The sequence below is a fragment of the Leucopleurus acutus genome (genome assembly GCF_964270905.1).
Source record: "Leucopleurus acutus genome assembly, chromosome: 8".
In the NCBI taxonomy this organism is placed as follows: domain Eukaryota; kingdom Metazoa; phylum Chordata; class Mammalia; order Artiodactyla; family Delphinidae; genus Leucopleurus; species Leucopleurus acutus.
This window is the reverse complement of record NC_139151.1, coordinates 98,835,104-98,859,056: the sequence shown is the minus strand read 5'-3', so window position 1 is coordinate 98,859,056 and position 23,953 is coordinate 98,835,104. Positions and strand designations below refer to the sequence as shown.

Below are 23,953 nucleotides of genomic sequence, written 5' to 3'. Positions count from 1 at the left end.
CAACCCAACCCATGGCGTTATGGCAGTCTCTACACAGAGAACAGAACTTACCATCACTTGAATCTCAAACCAGTTCCTCGGCAAGGCAGTGTGGGGAGAAAACAGAAGGGTAGGGATGGAGGGGCAGGAGAAATGGTCTCAACGGCTGCAAGGGGGTGGAAGAAAGGCCCCCGAGCCCAGAGCAGGGAACTGATGTCAAAACCAGCCGAGTGGTGCTCGGGCTTCAGTTAGGTTTCCTTCTACAAAGGAAGCAGTTTTCAATCCTCTCCAGGTGGCAGAGCCACTGGGAGTTCATGGTAATAGTGGCACCAAACCATGACACAGTGGCGAATTTAACTGCATCGTAAGAACCAGGAGACGCGTGACTCTGTGACACTGATACCATAGGCTGGGGACAGAGCCAGCCACCCCTGAGCAAGATTACCCGGGACGAAACAGACTCTCAAGCTAAGCACTGTTCCCAGTTTTTCTGTAAATACCACTTCGCTGTCCCTTCAATCCTTCTGTTGTCTGCTCCTGTTCCTTAGCAAAAACTGTCAGCATTTTTGGAAAAACACACATACAGAAGAAAAAACAAAAATGGAAAAATACAAAAACCTCTGTGAAGCCTAACTTTTCACCATAAACGGGGGAAAAGGCCCCATGTTTTCAGTGTCACCAGTGAAACAGTTCCTATCAGGAGACTGTTTTAAGGCATCACCATTAAGAGCCCATATCTCTAATTTAAAAAAGACCACGGTCCTGAGGCTGGAGGGAACCAGGTACTTGACAGAGCACGTCAAACCCCATATTAATTAGAAATGACCTCCAGGCCAAAGTAACAGCATGAATGACGAGGCTGCGACTGCCCAAAATGTCAGCATCTACTACGCAATTTCCCAAGGATTCTCCCACCCCACCCGGCTTTCCAGGAGTCCCGTCTCGCCCTTCTCGGGAAGCCCCGGGCTTCCTCTCCTCCCTGCCCACGCGGCACCCACTGTTACCTGGTTCTCCACCAGCATGGCGATGTCCACGAACATGTCGTGAAGCTCCTTGATGCTGCTCTCCAGCCTCACGATGTCCTTGTGCCGTCCCTCGATCTCACTGAGGGCTTGCTTGGAAATCTGAGAGTCGATGATCTAGGCCAGGCCGCACAGAGACCGACCGTCTGCCGTCACGCCCGCCGCAGCCTCACCACACCCCTGCGGGGCTCCCGCCGCCCCGCCCTCCCGGCCTCTGCAGCCCAGCCCGCCCCCACCATCACTCACCCCCGAGGTGAAGATGGCAGGGTTCCCACTCTCCAGCATCTCCTCCAGCTCCCCATCTGTTGTCTTCCTGCCGGCTTTACAACAAAAGGAGGAGAGCATCAAACATAAGATCAACGCTCACCATTTCAAAAGTTCCGTGAAAGGGCTTCCCTGGTGGCGCAGTGGTTGAGAGTCTGCCTGCTGATGCAGAGGACACGGGTTCGTGCCCCAGTCCGGGAAGATCCCACATGCCGCGGAGCGGCTGGGCCCGTGAGCCATGGCCGCTGAGCCTGCGCGTCTGGAACCTGTGCTCCGCAACGGGAGAGGCCACAACAGTGAGAGGCCCGCGTACCGCAAAAAAAAAAAAAAAAAAAAAGTTCCCTGAAAATGGGAATACAGTAAGTTCACTCTGAAGACCATGGCCTTACAAGCCTCCTGACGCTCCTCTCTCTGGATTTCTCCCCTAATCCAATCCGTCCTCAACATTATCAACAGTTACCTTCCTGAAGCCCATGTCTGATGACATTCCTTTCCAGCTTAGAATGTCTCCTGGCCCCCTTCACTCCACCACGGAGTCCAAGGGCCTCAGAACAAGGGGCCAGTTCCTGGGTGAGCCCTCCCTCCATCCGCCTTAACCTCACCCTGCTCCACCCAAATGTGCCCTGTTCCCAGGCCCTGGACGGCCTCTCCCTCCTGAACACGCGTGCTTTGTTCTGCCTGCGCCCTTGTTCACTCAGTTCCTGCGCTCAAAGCGCTTTCCGCCCTGCGGGGCCCTGCAGTCCAGTTTCTGATTCCTAAAGGGCGTGGCTGTAGTAACTTCTTTACTCCTCATGGCAACTAGCACCATTCTCTGCTGTCAAACAGGCAGCGAAAGATGTCATGAGCCCCAAGGAGTGCAGCTGTGTAGCAAGTTTCTGGATGCAGAAACGCTGGCTCCCACGGCAGGCAAACGACTCGGGCCTGTAACTCCGAGCCATCTTTCAGCCTAAGACGCACCATCCAGGATGCACCAGTGCTGTGAAGCCTGTCCCCAGCTTGGGCACAAAAGAGAAGGCAGAAGCCACCAGCGGGGCTGCTGCTCCCTCTCCCCTGGGAGAGGGGAGGACACGACTGGGAACGGACAAGCACGTGGCAGGAAGGGTGAAGGGGCACAGGCCAAACTTCAAACACGCACTGATCTCGAGCTGCCGCTGGATTCGCCCTTTGCTGCGTTCACGGAAGTCCACCTGGGCCTCGTTGTATTTGGTCATCACCTCCACAAACTTCCGGGAGAGGACGGAGTGCTGTGGGAGCAAGGTCAAATGCTGTGAGCCCCCAGGAGCGAGGGAGGGGAAGGTCCACAACTCTTACAGAACCCCAGCCCCTACGCAGCCTCATCTACAGCAGCACTGGTCCTGGAACCAGAAGACCAGGGACAACTCGTGGTGGGAATGTAAACGGGTACGGTCACTGGAAAACAGTATGGAGGTTTCTCAAAAAACTAAAAACAGAACTACCATATGACCCAACAATTCCACTCCTGGGTATATATCAAAAAAACCCAAAACATTAATTTGCAAAGATACATGCACCCCAATGTTCACAGCAGCATTATTTACAATTGCCAAGCAACCTAAGTGTCCATCAACAGATGAATGGATAAAGAAAATGTGGTATAGATATCTACAATGGAATACTACTCAGACATAAAAAAAAAAGAATGAAATTTTGCCATTTGCAGCAACATGGATGGACTTGGGAGGCATAAGTGAAATAAGACAGAGAAAGACAAATGCTGTATGATATCACTTATATGTGGAATCTAAGAAATACAGCAAACTAGTGAATATAACAGAAAAGCAACAGGCTCACAGGTAACGAGAAGGAGCTAGTGGTTACCAGTGGGGCGGGGAGGGCAATATCGGGGTGAGGGAGTGAGAGGTACAAACTACTGGGTGTAAGACAGGCTCGAGGATGTACTGTGCAACACGGGGAATACAGCCAACATTTGGTCATAACTGTAAATGGAAAGTAACCTTTCAGAATTGTATAAAAACGAAAACAGAACAAAACAAAGACCAGGTACAAGACTCAGTTTTTTGGTTTCCTAACTTTACACCGTTGGAAAAGTCGGCTGACCTTTCCAAAGCATGTTTTCAGTATCTATTAACCTGTCTTGCTGAACTCCTATAGTAATTGTGAGGCCAAAGGAGATACCCTGTGAATCTCAGAGGCCCTGTTTTCTAAAGCTGCCGGACTCCCTCCTACATCCAAAGATCCTTGGGTTGTTACTCAAACTGACCTCCCCAACTTTTCTTGCTTCTAACTCAGTGCCTTCAAGTCAATGGCCCTGGTGCCTAAACTCAAATCTTTATCATTTTTTTTCCTTACTCACCTCTCAGCATCAAGCCCTACTGGTTTTTCCTTTGCAAAATCACCAATATCTATGCTTTTTTCAAACCAACTACCACCGGGCAAATTCAGACCAAAATCATTGCAAAACCCAACTAGAGACCCACCTGCCTCTTGCCTCTTTCCCACTCTGATCCAGTTTTCAAATGGTTCCCATATTATCCTCCTAACAAACTGCAACCCAAAGTAAATGCATACAGGCTACTCAGTCAGCTCCAAACTCCCTGGACTGCAGCCAAAGGCCTCTGGAATACGGTGCTATGTTCTCTACCAAAAACTCAACGTCCACTATCCCATGACAAACGTTTTTCTCTAGACAGGCTGCTCTCTTCACGTCTGCCCCTCACACCCACCCCCACCCCCGCTGCTACCAACCCACCCAGGCACCCACACACACCACTCCTGCCCCCATGCCTCTAAGGAGAACCTCTCCCCGAGCCTGTCCATGTTGGCATCTTGCCCACCAAGGCCCAGCCTCCTCTGGCCACCCCAGTCTTTCCCGAGATCGTCTGATGCTGGGAGCACGTGCATTTGATCCGGTCTCCATACACGTTCTCCTGTGGGTCTTATGTCATAGTTTCCTTGTGCTCCTTGAGCACCGTGCCAGTCCAACAACAAGCATCATATCTTTGATGGCCACCAAACACCCTGACTCCAAGCTGGACAACTAATGACCAACAGTTTTCAGAGAGAAGACTTCAGTTTCCTCACCTGTAAACCAAAGAGGCTCACTAAACCCTCAGCAGTGCTCTGGGAGCCTCAGGCACCTCCTTAGAGGACAGTGTGAGAGGGGCCACCAGCTGGACTCGGCCCTGTCCCCCACTTCAACCTGAGCAGCTCCCCTCCATCAGTTCCTCAAATTGAGTTCCAGACAGTGGTTGTTGGTTGTTTTTTGCTTTAAAGGCTCCACAGCTAGAAAAGGGAACCCTCCTACGCTGTTGGTGGGAATGTAAATTGGTGCAGCCACTGTGGAGAATAGTATGAAGGTTCCTTAAAAAACTAAAAATAGGGTTACCATATGATCCAGCAATCCCACTCCCCAGCATATATCTGGAAAAGACAAAAACTCTAATTCGAAAAGATACATGCACCCCAACATTCATAGCAGCACTATTTACAATAGCCCAAGACATGGAAGCAACCTAAATGTCCATCAACAGAGGAATGGATAAAGAAGATGTGGTACTATATACAATGGAATACTACTCAGCCATAAAAAGAATGAAATAATGCCATTTGCAGCAACATGGATGGACCTAGAGATTATCATACTAAGTGAAGTAAGTCAGACAGAGAAAGACAAACGCATCACTTATATGTGGAATCTAAAAAATAATACAAATGAATTTATTTACAAAACAGAAGCACAGACATGACTCACAGACATAGAAAACAAACTTATGCTTACAAAGGGGGAAGGGGGGAGAATAAATGAGGAATGTGTGATTAACAGATATACACTACTATATATAAAATAGATAAACAGAGAGAGAGGGTCCGGATAGCCTGTGGCCAGAGGCTCTCAAGGTTAAAGAACTTGTCTGAAGTTAAGGAACTTCTGGAGAGAGAGGCTTAAAATTTGGATGCATACCGTTTCTTTAAAAGCCGTGTGGATGAAAAGCTTTTGGTGCTCCAGCCAGGAGGCAGGGCTCTGCCTCTGAGGTAGGAGAGCCAACTTCAGGACACTGATCAACAAGAGACCTCCCAGCTCCACATAATATCAAACGGCGAAAATCTCCCAGAGACCTCCATCTTAACACCAGCACCCAGCTTCACTCAACGACCAGCAAGCCACAGTGCTGGAAAACCTATGCCAAACAACTAGCAAAACAGGAACACAACCTCACCCATTAGCAGAGAGGCTGCCTAAAATCATAATAAGGCCACAGACACCCCCAAACACACCACCAGACGTGAACCTGCCCACTAGAGAGACAAGATCCAGCCTCATCCACCACAACACAGGCACTAGTCCCCTCCACCAGGAAGCCTACACAACCCACTGAACCAACCTTAGCCACTGGAGACAGACATCAAAAACAGGAGGAACTACGAACCTGCAGCCTGCAAAAAGGAGACCCCAAACACAGTAAGATAAGCAAAATGAGAAGACAGAAAAACACACAGCAGATAAAGGAGCAAGATAAAAATGCACCAGACCTAACAAATGAAGAGGAAATAGGCAGTCTACCTGAAAAAGAATTCAGAATAATGATAGTAAGGATGATCCGAAATCTTGGAAATAGAATGGACAAAATGCAAGAAACAGTTAACAAGAACCTAGAAGAAATAAAGATGAAACAAGCAACGATGAACAACACAATAAATGAAATTAAAAGTACTCTAGATGGGATCAATAGCAGAATAACTGAGGCAGAAGAACGGATAAGTGACCTGGAAGATAAAATAGTGGAAATAACTACTGCAGAGCAGAATAAAGAAAAAAGAATGAAAAGAACTGAGGACAGTCTCAGAGACCTCTGGGACAACATTAAACGCACCAACATTCGAATTATAGGGGTTCCAGAAGAAGAAGAGAAAAAGAAAGGGACTGAGAAAATATTTGAAGAGATTATAGTTGAAAACTTCCCTAACATGGGAAAGGAAATAGTTAATCAAGTCCAGGAAGCACAGAGAGTCCCATACAAGATAAATACAAGGAGAAATACGCCAAGACACATATTAATCAAACTGTCAAAAATTAAATACAAAGAAAACGTATTAAAAGCAGCAAGGGAAAAACAACAAATAGCATATAAGGGAATCCCCATAAGGTTAACAGCTGATCTCTCAGCAGAAACCCTACAAGCCAGAAGGGAGTGGCAGGACATACTGAAAGTGATGAAGGAGAAAAACATGCAGCCAAGGCTACTCTACCCAGCAAGGATCTCATTCAGATTTGATGGAGAAATTAAAACCTTTACAGACAAGCAAAAGCTGAGAGAGTTCGGCACCACCAAACCAGCTTTACAACAAATGCTAAAGGATCTTCTCTAAGCAAGAAACACAAGAGAAGGAAAAGACCTATAATAACGAACCCAAAACAATTTAGAAAGTGGGAATAGGAACATACATATCGATAATTACCTTAAATGTAAATGGACTAAATGCTCCCACCAAAAGACACAGATTAGCTGAATGGATACAAAAACAAGACCCTTATATATGCTGTCTACAAGAGACCCACTTCAGACCTAGAGACACATACAGACTGAAAGTAAGGGGATGGAAAAAGATATTCCATGCAAATGGAAGCCAAAAGAAAGCTGGAGTAGCAATTCTCATATCAGACAAAATAGACTTTAAAATAAGGACTATTAAAAGAGACAAAGAAGGACACTACATAATGATCAAGGGATCGATCCAAGAAGAAGATATAACAATTGTAAATATTTATGCACCCAACATAGGAGCACCTCAATACATAAGGCAAATACTAACAGCCATAAAAGGGGAAATTGACAGTAACACATTCATAGTAGGGGACTTAAACACCCCACTTTCACCCATGGACAGATCATCCAAAATGAAAATAAATAAGGAAACACAAGCTTTAAATGATACATTAAACAAGATGGACTTAATTGATATTTATAGGACACTCCATCCAAAAACAACAGAATACACATTTTTCTCAAGTGCTCATGGAACATTCTCCAGGATAGATCATATCTTAGGTCACAAATCAAGCCTTGGTAAATTTAAGAAAATTGAAATTGTATCAAGTATCTTTTCTGACCACAACGCCATGAGACTAGATATCAATTACAGGAAAAGATCTGTAAAAAATACAAACACATGGAGGCTAAACAATACACTACTTAATAATGAAGATATCACTGAAGAAATCAAAGAGGAAATCAAAAAATACCTAGAAACAAATGACAATGGAGACACAACGACCCAAAACCTGTGGGATGCAGCAAAAGCAGTTCTAAGGGGGAAGTTTATAGCAATACAAGCCCACCTTAAGAAGCAGGAAACATCTGGAATAAACAACCTAACCTTGCACCTCAAGCAACTAGAGAAAGAAGAACAAAAAAACCCCAAAGCTAGCAGAAGGAAAGAAATCATAAAAATCAGATCAGAAATAAATGAAAAAGAAATGAAGGAAACAATAGCAAAGATCAATAAAACTAAAAGCTGGTTCTTTGAGAAGATAAACAAAATAGATAAACCACTAGCCAGACTCATCAAGAAAAAAAGGGAGAAGACTCAAATCAATAGAATTAGAAATGAAAAAGGAGAGGTAACAACTGACACTGCAGAGATAAAAGAGATCATGAGAGATGACTACAAGCAACTCTATGCCAATAAAATGGACAATCTGGAAGAAATGGACAAATTCTTAGAAATGCACAACCTGCCAAGACTGAATCAGGAAGAAATAGAAAATATGAACAGACCAATCACAAGCACTGAAATTGAAACTGTGATTAAAAACCTTCCAACAAAGAAAAGCCCAGGACCAGATGGCTTTACAGGCGAATTCTATCAAACATTTAGAGAAGAGCTAACACCTATCCTTCTCAAACTCTTCCAAAATATAGCAGAGGGAGGAACACTCCCAAACTCCTTCTACGAGGCCATCATCACCTTGATACCAAAACCAGACAAGGATGTCACAAAGAAAGAAAACTACAGGCCAATATCACTGATGAACATAGATGCAAAAATCCTCAACAAAATACTAGCAAACAGAATCCAACAGCACATTAAAAGGATCATACACCATGATCAAGTGGGGTTTATTCCAGGAATGCAAGGATTCTTCAATATACGCAAATCTATCAATGTGATAAACCATATTAACAAATTGAAGGAGAAAAACCATATGATCATCTCAATAGATGCAGAGAAAGCTTTTGACAAAATTCAACACCCATTTATGATAAAAACCCTGCAGAAAGTAGGCATAGAGGGAACTTTCCTCAACATAATAAAGGCCATATATGACAAGCCCACAGCAAACATCATCCTCAATGGTGAAAAACTGAAAGCATTTCCACTAAGATCAGGAACAAGACAAGGTTGCCCACTCTCACCACTACTATTCAACATTGTTTTGGAAGTTTTAGCCACAGCAATCAGAGAAGAAAAGGAAATAAAAGGAATCCAAATCGGAAAAGAAGAAGTAAAGCTGTCACTGTTTGCAGATGACATGATCCTATACATAGAGAACCCTAAAGATGCTACCAGAAAACTACTAGAGCTAATCAATGAATTTGGTAAAGTGGCAGGATACAAAATTAATGCACAGAAATCTCTGGCATTCCTATATACTAATGATGAAAAATCTGAAAGTGAAATCAAGAAAACACTCCCATTTACCATTGCAACAAAAAGAATAAAATATCTAGGAATAAACCTACCTAAGGAGACAAAAGACCTGTATGCAGAAAATTATAAGACACTGATGAAAGAAATTAAAGATGATACAAATAGATGGAGAGATATACCATGTTCTTGGATTGGAAGAATCAACATTGTGAAAATGACTCTACTACCCAAAGCAATCTATAGATTCAATGCAATCCCTATCAAACTACCACCGGCATTTTTCACAGAACTAGAACAAAAAATTTCACAATTTGTATGGAAACACAAAAGACCCCGAATAGCCAAAGCAATCTTGAGAACGAAAGAAGGAACTGGAGGAATCAGGCTCCCTGACTTCAGACTATACTACAAAGCTACAGTTATCAAGACGGTATGGTACTGGCACAAAAACAGAAAGATAGATCAATGGAACAGGATAGAAAGCCCAGAGATAAACCCATGCACATATGGACACCTTATCTTTGATAAAGGTGGCAGTAATGTACAATGGAGAAAGGACAGCCCCTTCAATAAGTGGTGCTGGGAAAACTGGACAGGTACATGTAAAAGTATGAGATTAGATCACTCCCTAACACCATACACAAAAATAAGCTCAAAATGGATTAAAGACCTAAATGTAAGGCCAGAAACTATCAAACTCTTAGAGGAAAACATAGGCAGAACACTCTATGACATAAATCACAGCAAGATCCTTTCTGACCCACCTCCTAGAGTAATGGAAATAAAAACAAAAATAAACAAATGGGACCTAATGAAACTTCAAAGCTTTTGCACAGCAAAGGAAACCATAAACAGGACCAAAAGACAACCCTCAGAATGGGAGAAAATATTTGCAAATGAAGCAACCGACAAAGGATTAACCTCCAAAATTTACAAGCAGCTCATGCAGCTCAATAACAAGAAAACAAACAACCCAATCCAAAAATGGGCAGAAGACCTAAATAGACATTTCTCCAAAGAAGATATACAGACTGCCAACAAACACATGAAAGAATGCTCAACATCATTAATCATTAGAGAAATGCAAATCAAAACTACAATGAGATATCATCTCACACCAGTCAGAATGGCCATCATCAAAAAATCTAGAAACAATAAATGCTGGAGAGGGTGTGGAGAAAAGGGAACACTCTTGCACTGCTGGTGGGAATGTGAATTGGTTCAGCCACTATGGAGAACAGTATGGAGGTTCCTTAAAAAACTACAAATAGAACTACCATATGACCCAGCAATCCCACTACTGGGCATATACCCTGAGAAAACCAAAATTCAAAAAGAGTCATGTACCAAAATGTTCATTGCAGCTCTATTTACAATAGCCCGGAGATGGAAACAACCTAAGTGCCCGTCATCGGATGAATGGATAAAGAAGATGTGGCACATATATACAATGGAATATTACTCAGCCATAAAAAGAAACGAAATTGAGCTATTTGTAATGAGGTGGATAGACCTAGAGTCTGTCATACAGAGTGAAGTAAGTCAGAAAGAAAAAGACAAATACCGTATGCTAACACATATATATGGAATTTAAGGAAAAAAATGTCATGAAGAACCTAGGGGTAAAGCAGGAATAAAGACGCAGACCTCCTAGAGAATGGACTTGAGGTTATGGGGAGGGGGAAGGGTGAGCTGTGACAGGGCGAGAGAGAGTCATGGGCATATACACACTAACAAACGTAGTAAGGTAGATAGCTAGTGGGAAGCAGCCGCATGGCACAGGGATATTGGCTCGGTGCTTTGTGACAGCCTGGAGGGGTGGGATAGGGAGGGTGGGAGGGAGGTAGACGCAACAGGGAAGACATATGGGAACATATGTTTATGTATGACTGATTCACTTTGTTATAAAGCAGAAACTAACACACCATTGTAAAGCAATTATACCCCAATAAAGATGTTAAAAAAAAAAATAGATAAACAACAAGGATTTACTGTATCACACAGGGAACTATATTCGATATCTTATAATAACCTATAATGCAAAAGAATCTGAAAAAGAAGCATATATATATATATATGCAAAACCTAATCACTTTGCTCTACACCTAAAACCAACACAGTATTGTAAATCAACTATACTTCAATAAAGATTTTGAAAAAGGACTTATCTGGTGGCACAGTGGTTAAGAATCCGCCTACCAATGCAGGGGACATGGGTTCAAGCCCTGGTCCAGGAAGATCCCACATGCTGTGGAGCAACGAAGCCCGTGAGCCACAACTACTGGAGCCTGCACACTTAGAGCCTGTGCTCCACAACAAGAGAAGCCACTGCAATGAGAAGCCCGTGCACCGCAACGAACAGTAGCCCCCGCTCGCCACAACTAGAGAAAGCCCGCACACAGCAACAAAGACCCAATGCAGCCAAATATAAATAAATTTATTAAAAAAAATTATTTTTAATTAAAAAGACTCCACAGCTAAGAAAAAAAAAATTAAAAGATTGGACTAGATGGCGGTTAGACCAGGGAAAATCTCACCTGGGATTTCCGAATCCGAAGGTCTGCTGACGACCGGACCTCGTCTTCTTCAATACACCTCTCCATGCCTGGATGGGAGAGGACGTTATTCTAGCAACGCATCTGCTGCTCTCCTCCAAGAAACACACTGTGCAGCGCGGCTTCCTCTCTCTCTCTCACACACCCGGCCCAGGAGACGTAACAGCAGGTAGGTCCAGTCTCAAAAGGTCAGCTCACACCTGAGCCACGGGACACGCGTTCCACGACCTTTACTACTGCCGGGTCTTCTTCCTTGGATACCTCTCGGCACAGTGGTTAACAGCATGAGTCTCTGTCACTAAGAGACTCGGACTCAAATCCTTGCCGCTTAGTAGCCATGTAACTTTGGAAAAGCCACTTAACCTCTCTTAGTGTTCCTGTGCTCTCGTCTGTAAAATGGAATAAACAGCAGTGCCCCCCTAGCGGCACCAACGTGAAAATTCAATGAGAATGCACACAGAGGCCTTGGCACACGATCACGGCTATGACTGGAAGCTGCCACTAACGACTTCCACCTCCACCCGCATGAAAACAGGCAGTACAGGCTGTCTGGGGGGAAGAAATGATAAATTAGGCTGAGCGATGCTGCGTGCACTCTCAGACCAACAGCATGCCTTGTCAGCAAGTACAGTGCGGCAAGAATGCAGATGACAGCCGTGGAACTAAGGAACCTTCTGCACCCCCAGAGGAACTGAATCTACCACAGTGGCTTCACTGAACAGCGCCCTAAATTGAGGGGCGGGCACGGGGGTGAAGGGAGGGTGATACGTGGCCCCCAAGAAATGTCTCCAGACTCTATAATCCATCTGGCATCCGTACATCACTAACATCACTGTTCAAATGGACGTAGGTGCTGGGGAAGGAAATGGGACCAGGAAGAGAAAAGTCGAGGGACTAAAGCTAAGGGACCAAGTCGCCCAAATACCCAGTAGCTGAAAGCACACTTTCATTCCCATCTCCGAACTTCAATTCTGGACTCTCGCAACCACAGTCATGACTCGAGAGCAGGTAAACTGTCTGGGGCTCTAATAGGTCATTCCAGGGACAGTGCCCAGACCAGAAGCAAAGACGGCAAGGGTGGTGTCACTCCCGCCAGGAAGAGTTCCGGTCCAGGAGAGCTGGACCCCGGACGTGAGACGGATGGCGGGAGTGCCGCCGGCTCCCTTTGTGCCTTTCTTACTCTTCAGTTTGTTCCGGACATTGTTGGCCCTTTTCTTGATCTCAGTCGTGAGCTGCTCCAGGTCATCCTTGGTTTCTGGATAAACAAACGCAGGCAGAGTCAGTTAGAAGAGACTGAGAGCTTAGTCAGCTACAACAATCAACAGAGGAGGTGGGGAGTTTCTCAGGTGCCCACTGCCCACAGCAGTAAGTATCCTGGTGGGCTCTCAAGACATCTGTCATTAGAATCACAGAAAGCTTATTTTTAAAAGGCATTTTTTTCCTGGCATCCTACCCCAGAACTACAGAATAAAAACACCTCGTGGAAAAATAGGGGGGTACTGGGGAAGCATTTCAGGCAGAGGAAATAGCACAGGGGCAGTGGTGGGTGGGACAGAGATGAGGTATGTCGGCAGCTGTAAGAGCCGTTGCCAGTCATGAGAGGGACTAGCTGGGAAGGAGAGGAGAGTTTGGCTAAATGGGTTGGACCATGAAGAGAAGAGGTAACAGCAGCAGAGCAGTGACCAGGAGAGGGTAGAGGAGGACGGGAGATGATATGGCACATATGTTAGTGGAAGGTAATACACCCCCTCCCCTGCTGCTCACAGAGGGAGGAAACCAAGGCCCAGCCCCAGTGGCCAAGGGTCACCGTTGGGTGATTCAGCCCTGAGTCAACACTCACTTGGCTCTGGAATGGGTGCAGACAGAATGACACTGTAGAGCTTCTTAGCTTCCTCCACGTGCTCTGAGATCTTGTCAATGTTGAGTCGAGTTTCCTCGATCTATAATTAGAAAGATGATAGCCTTTGTCATCAAGAGGAAGAATATAGCCATGACTGAGATGAAAACAGAGCTCCCTGCCCACCTTCTGGGTTTGTGGAATAAGATGGTGACAGGAAATGTCTTCTGAGGACCAGTGAGCCCAGTGAGTACCCTTTCCATAGTCAGAGAAACGAACGTAAACAGAGCAGTCATTGAAGACCCGTCCTCATTGCTCCCTGAGAGGAGTACGTTTACTCACCTTGGATGGGAAGATCCCGGCCAGAGTCAAGGAGGGCCAGGACAACTCCCGAGGAATAATCAGAGTGAAGGGTCAAGAAACCTTACCAGGCAGATCCCCAGCTCCTCCAAAAGTGGAGCCGCAGAAAGTGAGGACGGGAGAGAGGGAAAAAGGAAAGAAAGAAAGAAAGGGAAAGGGAGAGAACAAACCTGGAGAGTGAGAAACACAGAGAGAAGAATGAGAGGAAGAGAAAGACAGAAACAGAGATGAAGAAGAGAGAGAGAGAGAGAGAGACGAAGCAATGACCATCTCAGGACATGCTGAGCTTCTCTCGGACATGTGTTCTGGGGAAACGCCTCTTACTAGCTGATCGCCTTAGACGATCGAGACCCAGGAGCTCAAGCCATGGACCATTTCTGCCCATTTCTGAGGTTCCTAACTGTACAAGGTGTGTATCAGAAAGTACTTCTAGCCATGCCTCATTCCCAGGTGGAACACCGTCCCAGGACGCTGCTGCCTGAGCGTTTCAGTTCAGCCTCGGCTCCCTCTTCAAAGGCACCGGCTGTCCCGGCACCGCGGCCTCCGCTGCGGTACCAGTGCATACGCAGCGAGCAGCACATGCCAGAGAGACCTCAAAACCCACCACATCTACCTGCCTCACTTCCACAATGAGGGGCACATCAACACGGCCACAGTCAACAGACAGAAATCTTGTAAAATGCCAAAGAGTAGGATCTTAACACCTGAGATACAACGAAAATACAACTCAATATGCAGCTTCCGGCAGCCCTTCCCTCTGGTGAATAATTCACTTAAAGAAAAAAACAACAACAACCCTGACCACAGCTCTCCAAGTTACAAAGAAATAAAACTTGAGTGCTCTAGCCCTCAAATTAGGAATTTTGACAGTGGAGCCGGGATTTGACCCTCTACAAATATGGGTTGGCCAAAAAGTTCCTTTGGGTTTTTCCCATAAGACGTTACAGAAAACTCGAACGAACTTTTGGGCCAACCCAATATATTGGCTTTGATGCACCATAGTTTGAGAATGGAATTACTTGCTTAAAGATACAGAATAAACAAAACAAAACAAAAAACAAACAGAAAAACCAAAAAGAAAGATACAGAATACATTTTCAGTCTAATAATATCATCAGAGCGTAAATACAAATACAAGTAGCTACCCACACATTTGTGAAGCATTTTCACAGCTGGCAAAACAATCCATGGCACTGCATTCAGACCATTATTGAAATGAGGAAACTAAGTTTACAGAGGTCATAGGTCACAGGGTTGGTGCTCAAACAGAGAGCGCTCAAACAGCGCTCTCCAGAATCCGACTGGGGTGCTTTTTCCATGAGAGCTAAGACAATGTTTTCGGCTTCTTCATACTGCTTCACTTTCAGCAGCAGCCCAAGACTACCCAGCTATCAAAAAGGCCTGTGTTATCACCTGTGAACGCTGGTGGCTCCAGGGGTGTAACCACCTCAGACTCAGGGCCTCGGGGGACCCAAGAAATTGCCACCTTACCCTTCCCTCTCTCTTCATCTCTCCCATCAAGCACTGACTCCTCTTCCAACTCCTAAAGTGTCAGTGCATCACACCACGTTTCCATGTCCATCACGTGACTGTCATGCCAGAGCTATTACATTGTATAAAACAGGACTGAGGGGCTTCCCTGGTGGCACAGTGGTTGAGAGTCCGCCTGCCGATGCAGGGGACACGGGTTCGTGCCCCGGTCCGGGAAGATCCCACATGCCGCGGAGCGGCTGGGCCCGTGAGCCATGGCCGCTGAGCCTGCGCGTCCAGAGCCTGTGCTCCGCAACGGGAGAGGCCACAACAGTGAGAAGCCCGCGTACCGCAAAAAAAAAAACAGAACTGAGAAAAAAGACTTTCTAGAATAACATGTCCTCGCCATTTTAAAATGAATTTTAACAACAGAATGAATCATCCTCTTTTAAGAAGCCAGAGGCCTAAGGTTTTTGCATGTTCAACGGACTGGATGTCTTAGAAAATAGCTCCCGGAATATTATTTCATCAAGTGAAGAGCATCCCGCCCCAAAGCTGGGTCAGTGGTAGGGAGACGAGGTAGGAAGTTTTTAGGATGAGACTGTTGGACCCCAAGCTTCGAGTCGCTCCAGGCACTTGGAGACCAGATGGTGAATGGGCCTCCGGGCTCCGTCCTCAATCTGCCCGCAGAACTTTCCAGGCCTGGGGCCTCCACCCCCGCCTCCAGTCATCCTCCACCCACGGCAGCTGCTCTCTTCCCTCTGTCCTCAACCACCTCACCATTTGGAGGTACTTCAGGGCCTCTGAGTTAGTAATCTAGGAATTTAGTCAGTTCACCAAATAACCTCAGGAGTCCTTCGGGACTTCAGGATGGGCAACTGGCCGATCACAGAGCTTTTTTTTTCTTTAAACTTTGTGTCTCTGTTTTTTCTTGGAAGTGTTAGTTTTTCTCGAAGGTGACTTTCAGAGTATTTCATGGTAGCAGGTAGACAGGAAATTAATTTCCTTTTGTGCATTTGCCAGACAACCAAAGATCGGGGCGGGGGGGGGGGACAGGGCTGGCAGGAAATCTGCCAGGGCTGCATCTAAAAGTTCAAGTGCTATTTGTCTGTGTGTTTGTTTGGGGTTGTTTTAAATGGACTGACGTTGCTCTGCACAATAATATATTTAAGAACTAAACCCGATTTAACATACACCTGTCCCAGAAACAAGGCCCTTCACTGGATGTCTGTGAAGTCACCATCACTCTCTGCTTTTTACGCACGAGAGCACGGCGGCTCAAAGAAATTGAGGAAGTCAGTAAAGGCCGTAACTGCAGGAAGAGGCAAACCGAGGTTTGAACCAAGGCAACTGTGAAATCCAAACCCTGTCTCCCGAACCAGGTGAAGGTGCAAGAATCACCTACGGGAAGCTCCCTGTCTTCTCTCCCAGGTCCGTGTGTATTCAGGGAAGCTCTCTGTCTTCTCTCCCAGGTCCGTGTGTATTCAGGGAAGCTCTCTGTCTTCTCTCCCAGGTCCGTGTGTATTCAGGGAAGCTCTCTGTCTTCTCTCCCAGGTCCGTGTGTATTCAGGGAAGCTCTCTGTCTTCTCTCCCAGGTCCGTGTGTATTCAGGGAAGCTCTCTATCTTCTCTCCCAGGTCCGTGTGTATTCAGGGAAGCTCTCTGTCTTCTCTCCCAGGTCCGTGTGTATTCAGGGAAGCTCTCTGTCTTCTCTCCCAGGTCCGTGTGTATTCAGGGAAGCTCTCTGTCTTCTCTCCCAGGTCCGTGTGTATTCAGGGAAGCTCTCTATCTTCTCTCCCAGGTCCATGTGTATTCAGGGAAGCTCTCTGTCTTCTCTCCCAGGTCCGTGTGTATTCAGGGAAGCTCTCTATCTTCTCTCCCAGGTCCGTGTGTATTCAGCCTGTGTCAGGTGAATGTGTGTGACCCACTCACCAGTTCTGTGAGACTGGCTCAATTACCCTTGACTCACATCATGTGCCTTATTTCTTTGTTCTCCAACCAAGGCTCCCTGTAGAGAGCTTTTTACACAAGGAGAGCTCAAGCAACTCAGTCAAGCTGCTGACTGAGGGAACCAATCTGCAAGCTTTTGTGTTTTTTATCGCCATGCTAAATTTGCAGCTAATACATCCCCAATGCCCACTTATTTTTTGTTACTTTTTAAAATGTATTTTTCAACGATTTGTCAGTAATGGGGCAATCTAGATAGCACGGTTTAAGAAAATAAGTTAGAATCATACCAGGTTCACATTCTGGCTCCGCCCCTTAGCAGTTTTTTTGACCTTGAACAAGCCACTTACCCTCTCTGAGGCCCAGTTCTCTCATCCGTGAGACGAGGATTATCATATTTCCCACTTCCTAGAGTTTGTGTGGGCATTAAATGAGATAAGATATGTCAAAGGCTTAACACAAAGTACACGCTCAATAAACGTCACATGGTGATAAAGACAAAAATAGCCAGCAACTATTGCACATTTATTGTGTGCAGGTACTACGCTGAGCCTTTACGAGCAATGTCTCATGTAATCCTCACAGCGGTGCTAATGTTAACAACATGTTCTGTGATGTCAGTAGCCACCCAGGGAAATCCAGTAAGGACAGCAAGTCAACCACTCTTCACATTGGGTGTCTGCCTCATGGAACCAACTATAATTACCACAGTATATAGGCTGCCCTCTGTATCCTCAAGTTCTGCATCCATGGATTCAACCAACCCCGGATCGAAAATACTCAGGGAAAAAAAAAAAATTCCAGAAAGTTCGAAAAAGCAAACCTCAAATTTACCACACCAGCAACTATTTAACATAGCCTTTACATTGTCTTTATAACTATTTACATAGCACTTACATTGTATGAGGTATCATAAGTAATCTAGAGATGATTTAAAGTATACAGGTGTGTGTACATGATATGCAAATACTATGCCATTTTATATGAGACTTGAGCGTCCACAGACTTGGTATCCACGGGGGTCCTGGAACCAATTCCCCCCACCCCCGCAGACACCGAGGAAGGACCGTACTAATCACCATCATCTAACTAAAAGGAGGGAGTTATTTTCAAGGCATGGAGGGCCTCTTCCCTCTGGACCTAATTAGCCAGTGGAATCTAATCCAATGTAATGTAATGTGATGTAATCTAATCTAAAAGCAGAGAAAGTACTACTTTGGAGACTGGCAGATGCCGTGGGGTAAGGTATAAGGCTTTGTCTCTTCTCCCTAAAATGTCTCTGCCTCCCTTAAATTCCCAGGTGCCTGGTACCTCTTAAGTTAGGCATTAAATCTTACATATTTATTTATTGAAAACTTATTATATGTCACCTTTTGAAGGTGACAAAAGTAATGGGGTCGTAAGGGTCAAATAAATGACTCCCGCTTCACACAACTCATATACCTTTACTTTTCTCCCCAAATAGCAAAATCCGGAACAGTCCTTGTGTTAGAAGGTCTCGGTGAAGTCCTCCCTGACTGGTTTGCTGCTTTGCTTTGGAAAACGAACACTGACGAGGGACAGAGAAGGGTCTCAGTCAGCCAAGCCACAGAAGGCAAGTCCCTCAAGGGGTTTTAGCAAGACTGAGCGTAGGATGTCAACTCTCCTTTTACGAATGAAAAGAAAGATGATCTCAGAGCTCTACTGACCAGTGAAAAGGAGCAGTCTTGGACAATCACCTCAAATCAATTAAGTGTATCTGGGCTTTGCATCACTCAAAGTAGGGTCAGGAAGAGAAAAACCTATCTAGTTATTTTAGCCGAAGTAATTGGGTAGGTTGGGTAGTTTTCCTCCCTCATGAAAAGGACTTCTGAGCTTTTCTAGCTGCCCACTGGAAAATACAGGGAATTCTTGACACAGATATACAAGAGCTGAGAAGCCAAACAGAGGATGGTGAGGCCCTCTGGAAATGAGCAACAGCTGGCTGGAGGGACGAAGAAGGAAGGCAGGGTCACCAGGGCCCCTCTGATGGGAGCCAGACGATGGTGGAGTCAACCGGCAGAACAGGACCACGGAGGAGGGTCTATGGAGGGAAAGTTGAGGCCGTGGAGGAGATACGTCTGGGAGGAAAACCGAAGCTTCATCCCCCGACCTTGACTCTTCTGCGGTGCCTCCCTTGGGTCAAACACACCAAAAGCCAGTTGGCAAGGGAACCTGGGCAATGAGCACCTTGCAATACAGAGCAGAGTACAGGGAGGGCAGGGAACGGACTGGAGGGTAAACAGGCAAATGACCGGCAAGGGCTTCCTGCCTGCCTATGGAAAGAGCCCAGAGGCGCAGAACCTACCAGCTCACCTAGTCATCCAAAGATGCTACTTCAAGAACGAGCTGGAGAGTATTTAACCTGCTAGATTCAACTTAATGCCTAGATTTCCAAGTTACATCCACTTTGAGGATCTTCGTTTTAACAAAGATCACAAGACTGTTCACCTCTCATTTCCGCTAACCAGCCACTGCTCCACCCGTCTCGTTCCCCTCAGATGCCTGGACCCCCATCACTATGCCAAGCACATGGTGTCCCTCAGTACAAGTTTGTTCAATGGATAAATGAATATAAGTAACTCCAGGGGTAAGCTTGCTTCATACACCACTGCCGAATTGCCTCATATACCTTTCTTAAGCACATCCAAGAAAGAAGACTTTATAATAGCATTTTCTGAAATCTATTCATTCATTTTGCTAACCGAAGTTACATGTCACAAAGGGTTCTATGAAAAAACTAAGTGTTGAGATAGGTAAGTTAACCAGGTTTCTTTATTACGGGACTTCTTAGAATCTTTAATAAGTTCATGTGTATTTTCAATCTCCATGGGAGGAAAAGAGTATGAAGTGTTTCTCAAACATGTTTGATCACAGAAATCTTTCTGCACCTCATACTGCCATCCAAGTAGCCATCCCCACCTGCCCCTGACCTTTCTTGTTAACAGAACTCCGATTTTGTTGGGCAGCAACGTGGCCAGCCCCAGAGGACGAATCACGATCGGTTCCATGGCAACCCTGACAAGCCTGCCCCTTTGCTAGGTTCTCACTTTCCTGGTCTCCATTCTAGAAAAGAGTGGCCGTGACCATGCGATCCACTGCTGGCCAAAGAGCCCCAGGGGAAGTCAGTGTGGAGGGTTTGGGTAGTTTTCCTCCCTGATCAAAGGGTTTCTGAACTTTCCTAGCTGCCTGCTCTCCCACTGCCTGCGACGCTGGTGTAGGATGATGGCATATGGAGCTGTGACTCTGGCAGTTTTAAAACATGGCACAAATTCTTCAGTCTCCTCATTGAGACGTAGTATCTCTGTACTGCTCTCTTGAATCTGGCGGGCTTGTGACTGCTTCGACAACAGAGTACGATACAAGCGATGGGCTGTATGACTTGCACAGCTACAATGCTTGTCTTGGAGCCCTAAGCCTCCTCCACCAAACCGATGACCCTGAGCTGGTCATGCTGAGGAGCCCGTGCCACAGAAAGAGGTCAAGTACAGGTGCTCCTTTGACTCACCCTACTTCAGGCACCAGATGCTTGAATTAAGAAGTCTCTGAGGGGCTCCCCTGGTGGCGCAGTGGTTGAGAGTCCGCCTGCCGATGCGGGGGATGCGGGTTCGTGCCCCGGCCTGGGAGGATCCCACGTGCCGCAGAGCGGCTGGGCTCGTGAGCCATGGCCGCTGGGCCTGCGCGTCCGGAGCCTGTGCTCCGCAACGGGAGAGGCCACAACAGTGAGAGGCCCGCGTACCGCAAAAAAAAAAAAAAAAAAAAAAAAGAAGTCTCTGAGATTCCAGGGACTTCCCTGGTGGTCCAGTGGCTAAGACTCTGTGCTCCCAGTGCAGGGGGCCCGGGTGCGATCCCTGGTCAGGGAACTAGATCCCACATGCCACAACCAAGAGTTGGCATGTTGCAACTAAGGGTCTGCAACCTGCAACTAAAAGATCCCACGTGCTGCAACTAAGACCCGGCACAGCCAAACAAATAAATAGATAAACAAATATTAAAAAAAAAAAAAAAAGTCTCTGAGATTCCAGACTCTGGTTACTCAAGGCCCCAGAAACTGTGTAGCAAAAGTAACCCACCTCCGGGAGCTCCCTGGTGGTCTGGTGGTGAAGAGATTCAGCACTTTCACTGCTGGGGCCCATGTTCAGTCTCTGGATGGGGAACTGAGAGATCCCACAAGTCGCGAGGGCACAGCCCCCGCCCTCCCCCACCACAAAAAAAAACCCACCTTCACTGGGCCCTGTCTGAATCCCTAATCCACAGAATCCATCAGAATTACAAAGTGGTCGCTTCACCCCACTAACTGGTAAGGTGGTTTGTTACACAGCAGGCCGACTCCATCTCTCAATCTTGCCCTCTCAGGCAGGTTCTGTTGCCTCTAAAACTCTGCACTCTCTGCCGACTGAACAAAGAGACGAAGGAAAATACAGACAACTGCAAATTAGACAAAAAATCGAAGGTTTATCATTTACTAGACCCTGGCTTTTTAACAGCCAAGGAGGCCTCAACACCCAAGGGTCAACTCTTTTCTATAATAACCGGGAGGCTGGAGAAACCACTTGAGTTTTACAGGGCAAAGCACATTTTGAAAACATCCTGATCTTGCGACTTCATCTGTACCTTGCAAATGCCTCTCACCAACCTGTGATTCACACCATCAGTCCTCAGCAAATAACCAGGGGTGACCTACCTGCTGAAAGCAGTCCAAAAGGTACCTTTTATCACAAGAGTGCATCCCCAAGAACTCTACACAGCTGTCAATGTATCCTGCAGGAGGTACTGGGTGTATTCCTTAGACACATATAGAGGGAAACCTTTTCATTGCCCCAAATCCCTATTATCTGGAATGCACTTTAACCCACCTTCAAGGATATTTCCAGGCCACATTCTCTAAAGTAAACTTTGTGGTCTATTTATTCACAAATACACTGGGGAACCGAATGCTGATGAGAACTAAAATTTGCTGAAGACATACTTACGGTAGGTCAGGCACCGTGCGGGTACATCCATATACTTTCTCATTTTATGTTTATAACAACCAGCAGGTAATACCGCTAGGCCTGTTTTAGAGGAAACTGGGGTTTAGAGCAGCTAAACCACTTTTCCAAAGCTATACCACTGTAATGGGCAGAGCTGAAATTTGGACCGGGATCCGTGGGGTGCCAGAGCCTACACAACCTCTTTCCATGACGGGTCCCTCCTGCCTCTGCCCCACGTCAATACTGATCCTCCCTGTGCTCTATCTACGTGAGTCCAGAGGCAGGTAACATTTCCCTAAGCCCTCTCTAAGCACTTCCTGAGTGCTGGCTCCTTTCATCCCCAACAGATCTGTCTGGTGAACATTTTCCTCCCCATTTCACAGTTAAACCCACAGAGACTTAGAGAAAAGTTAAGGCGTGTGCCCAAGATCACACAGTTAGTGGCAGGTAGGGAACTATGTCCAAAAAATCATGCTCTTTCCACCCCACCATGCGGTCCCCTTCTCCACCCTAAATATGATAGGGCTTTTTTATTTCCTAAACGATAGAAAAGCATTTAAGTAAGAGAAAGCAATAAGAAAAGCAACAGCCCTCGAGACCTTGTTAAGTCGCCCCAAATAACTACCATCCATCTGGCGCGGTTCTGTTCAGATGATGCTTTCCAGATGTACAATCTTCATGTGATCTCATGTGATCCTCACAACAGCCTTGAAAGGTTAAGTACTGCCATTCCCAGTTTCCAGAGCAGGAATCAAAAGCCAGCCGGGTTAAGGAACCTGACCAAGGTTAACTGCTATTAAAGGCCTGAGGATAGACTCTGACCAGGTCTTGGAGGCCAAGGCCCACCATCTTCCCACCTCACAAGGAGTACTGCCTCTCGGGGCCCCTCTTACGGGTTCAGAAAAGAGGTAGGACACCGTTAATGGAGAAGAATCCTTATCCTAGGAAAGAAGTGAATGTAACTGGTTCTCTAAGGCAAGATCAGAGGAATGAGCTACAGTGATGTCATGCATCTCCTTAAGTCCACCCCCAGCACTGAACAGAAAGACCTTTTCCTTCCACAGTCCACACCTAGAACAATACTGGACTCACAAAACTCAAGCACTGTTTGATCTATGACTCCTCCACCAAAGAGATGGACCCACCCATGGAGAGGGTGGGGATCTGTGCAGTATTCACAGCCAACTTCCCAATCAGGTCAGCACACACTCAAATTCGCTCTGAAACCTGCTTGTGACTCCCACAGATGAACTGGCATAAGCCATCACGTCCCGCTCCGCTCCACTTAGAAAAGAACTAGAGGGTGGCTTTTCCAGATGACAGGAAGCACCCACACCTCCCCTGCAAGAAGAATACGACGCCTTTTTATATATGCAATAAAAAGCCTAAATAAAGAAACCATAACATGGTGGCAGGAACTTCAGTGCCGGAACTTCTTGTGGCTTGGTTTCGTTTTATTGAAACACATGTACGTCAGATGCTACGTGGAATGTTTTAGAAACACTAACCCATTTAATCCTCCTAATAGCCCTATGGGGAATTACATTATCAATCCCAATGTACAGATAAGGAAACCAAGCCTGTTAAGGAAACGTTCACAAGATCAACAGCTGTCAGAAGCAGGGCTGAGGTTTGAACCCACATTTCCCTGGCTTCAAAGGCTGTGTTTCTGTCCATGATACACAACGCCCCCCAACGCCCCACCCAAGCTTCCCATCACTGTCTACCACAGCACCTTCCAACAGGACCCTCTACATCAAAGACTGTGAATCTGTACACACGGGACACCCATGTTTGCCTCTGCTGAATTTCAAAAAAAATAAACTGGTGGTTTCTTGGTTTCTCAATTATCACCAGAGGAGTCAAAGGGATTGAATTTTTGGAAACAACAATTCTG

General features: G+C 46.0%; 1 protein-coding gene across 5 annotated transcripts in view; it reads right to left on the bottom strand.

Annotated features, from left to right (window-relative positions):
• STX3 (syntaxin 3) overlaps positions 1–23,953 on the bottom strand; it is a gene marked incomplete at its 3' end in the record, with an annotated part of 143,598 nt that overhangs the window by 102,214 nt on the left and 17,431 nt on the right. For all 5 annotated transcript variants that reach the window (XR_014326409.1, XM_082845614.1, XM_082845613.1 and 2 more), the window contains exons 3-8: positions 13,293–13,392; positions 12,633–12,707; positions 11,435–11,502; positions 2,401–2,509; positions 1,248–1,321; positions 984–1,118 (exon numbers count right to left, since the gene is read on the bottom strand). Coding sequence is in view for 4 of the 5 variants with exons in the window: in XM_082845614.1 (XP_082701740.1) it covers positions 984–1,118; positions 1,248–1,321; positions 2,401–2,509; positions 11,435–11,502; positions 12,633–12,707; positions 13,293–13,392 (561 nt within the window). The remainder of the gene's footprint in view (positions 1–983; positions 1,119–1,247; positions 1,322–2,400; positions 2,510–11,434; positions 11,503–12,632; positions 12,708–13,292; positions 13,393–23,953) is intronic.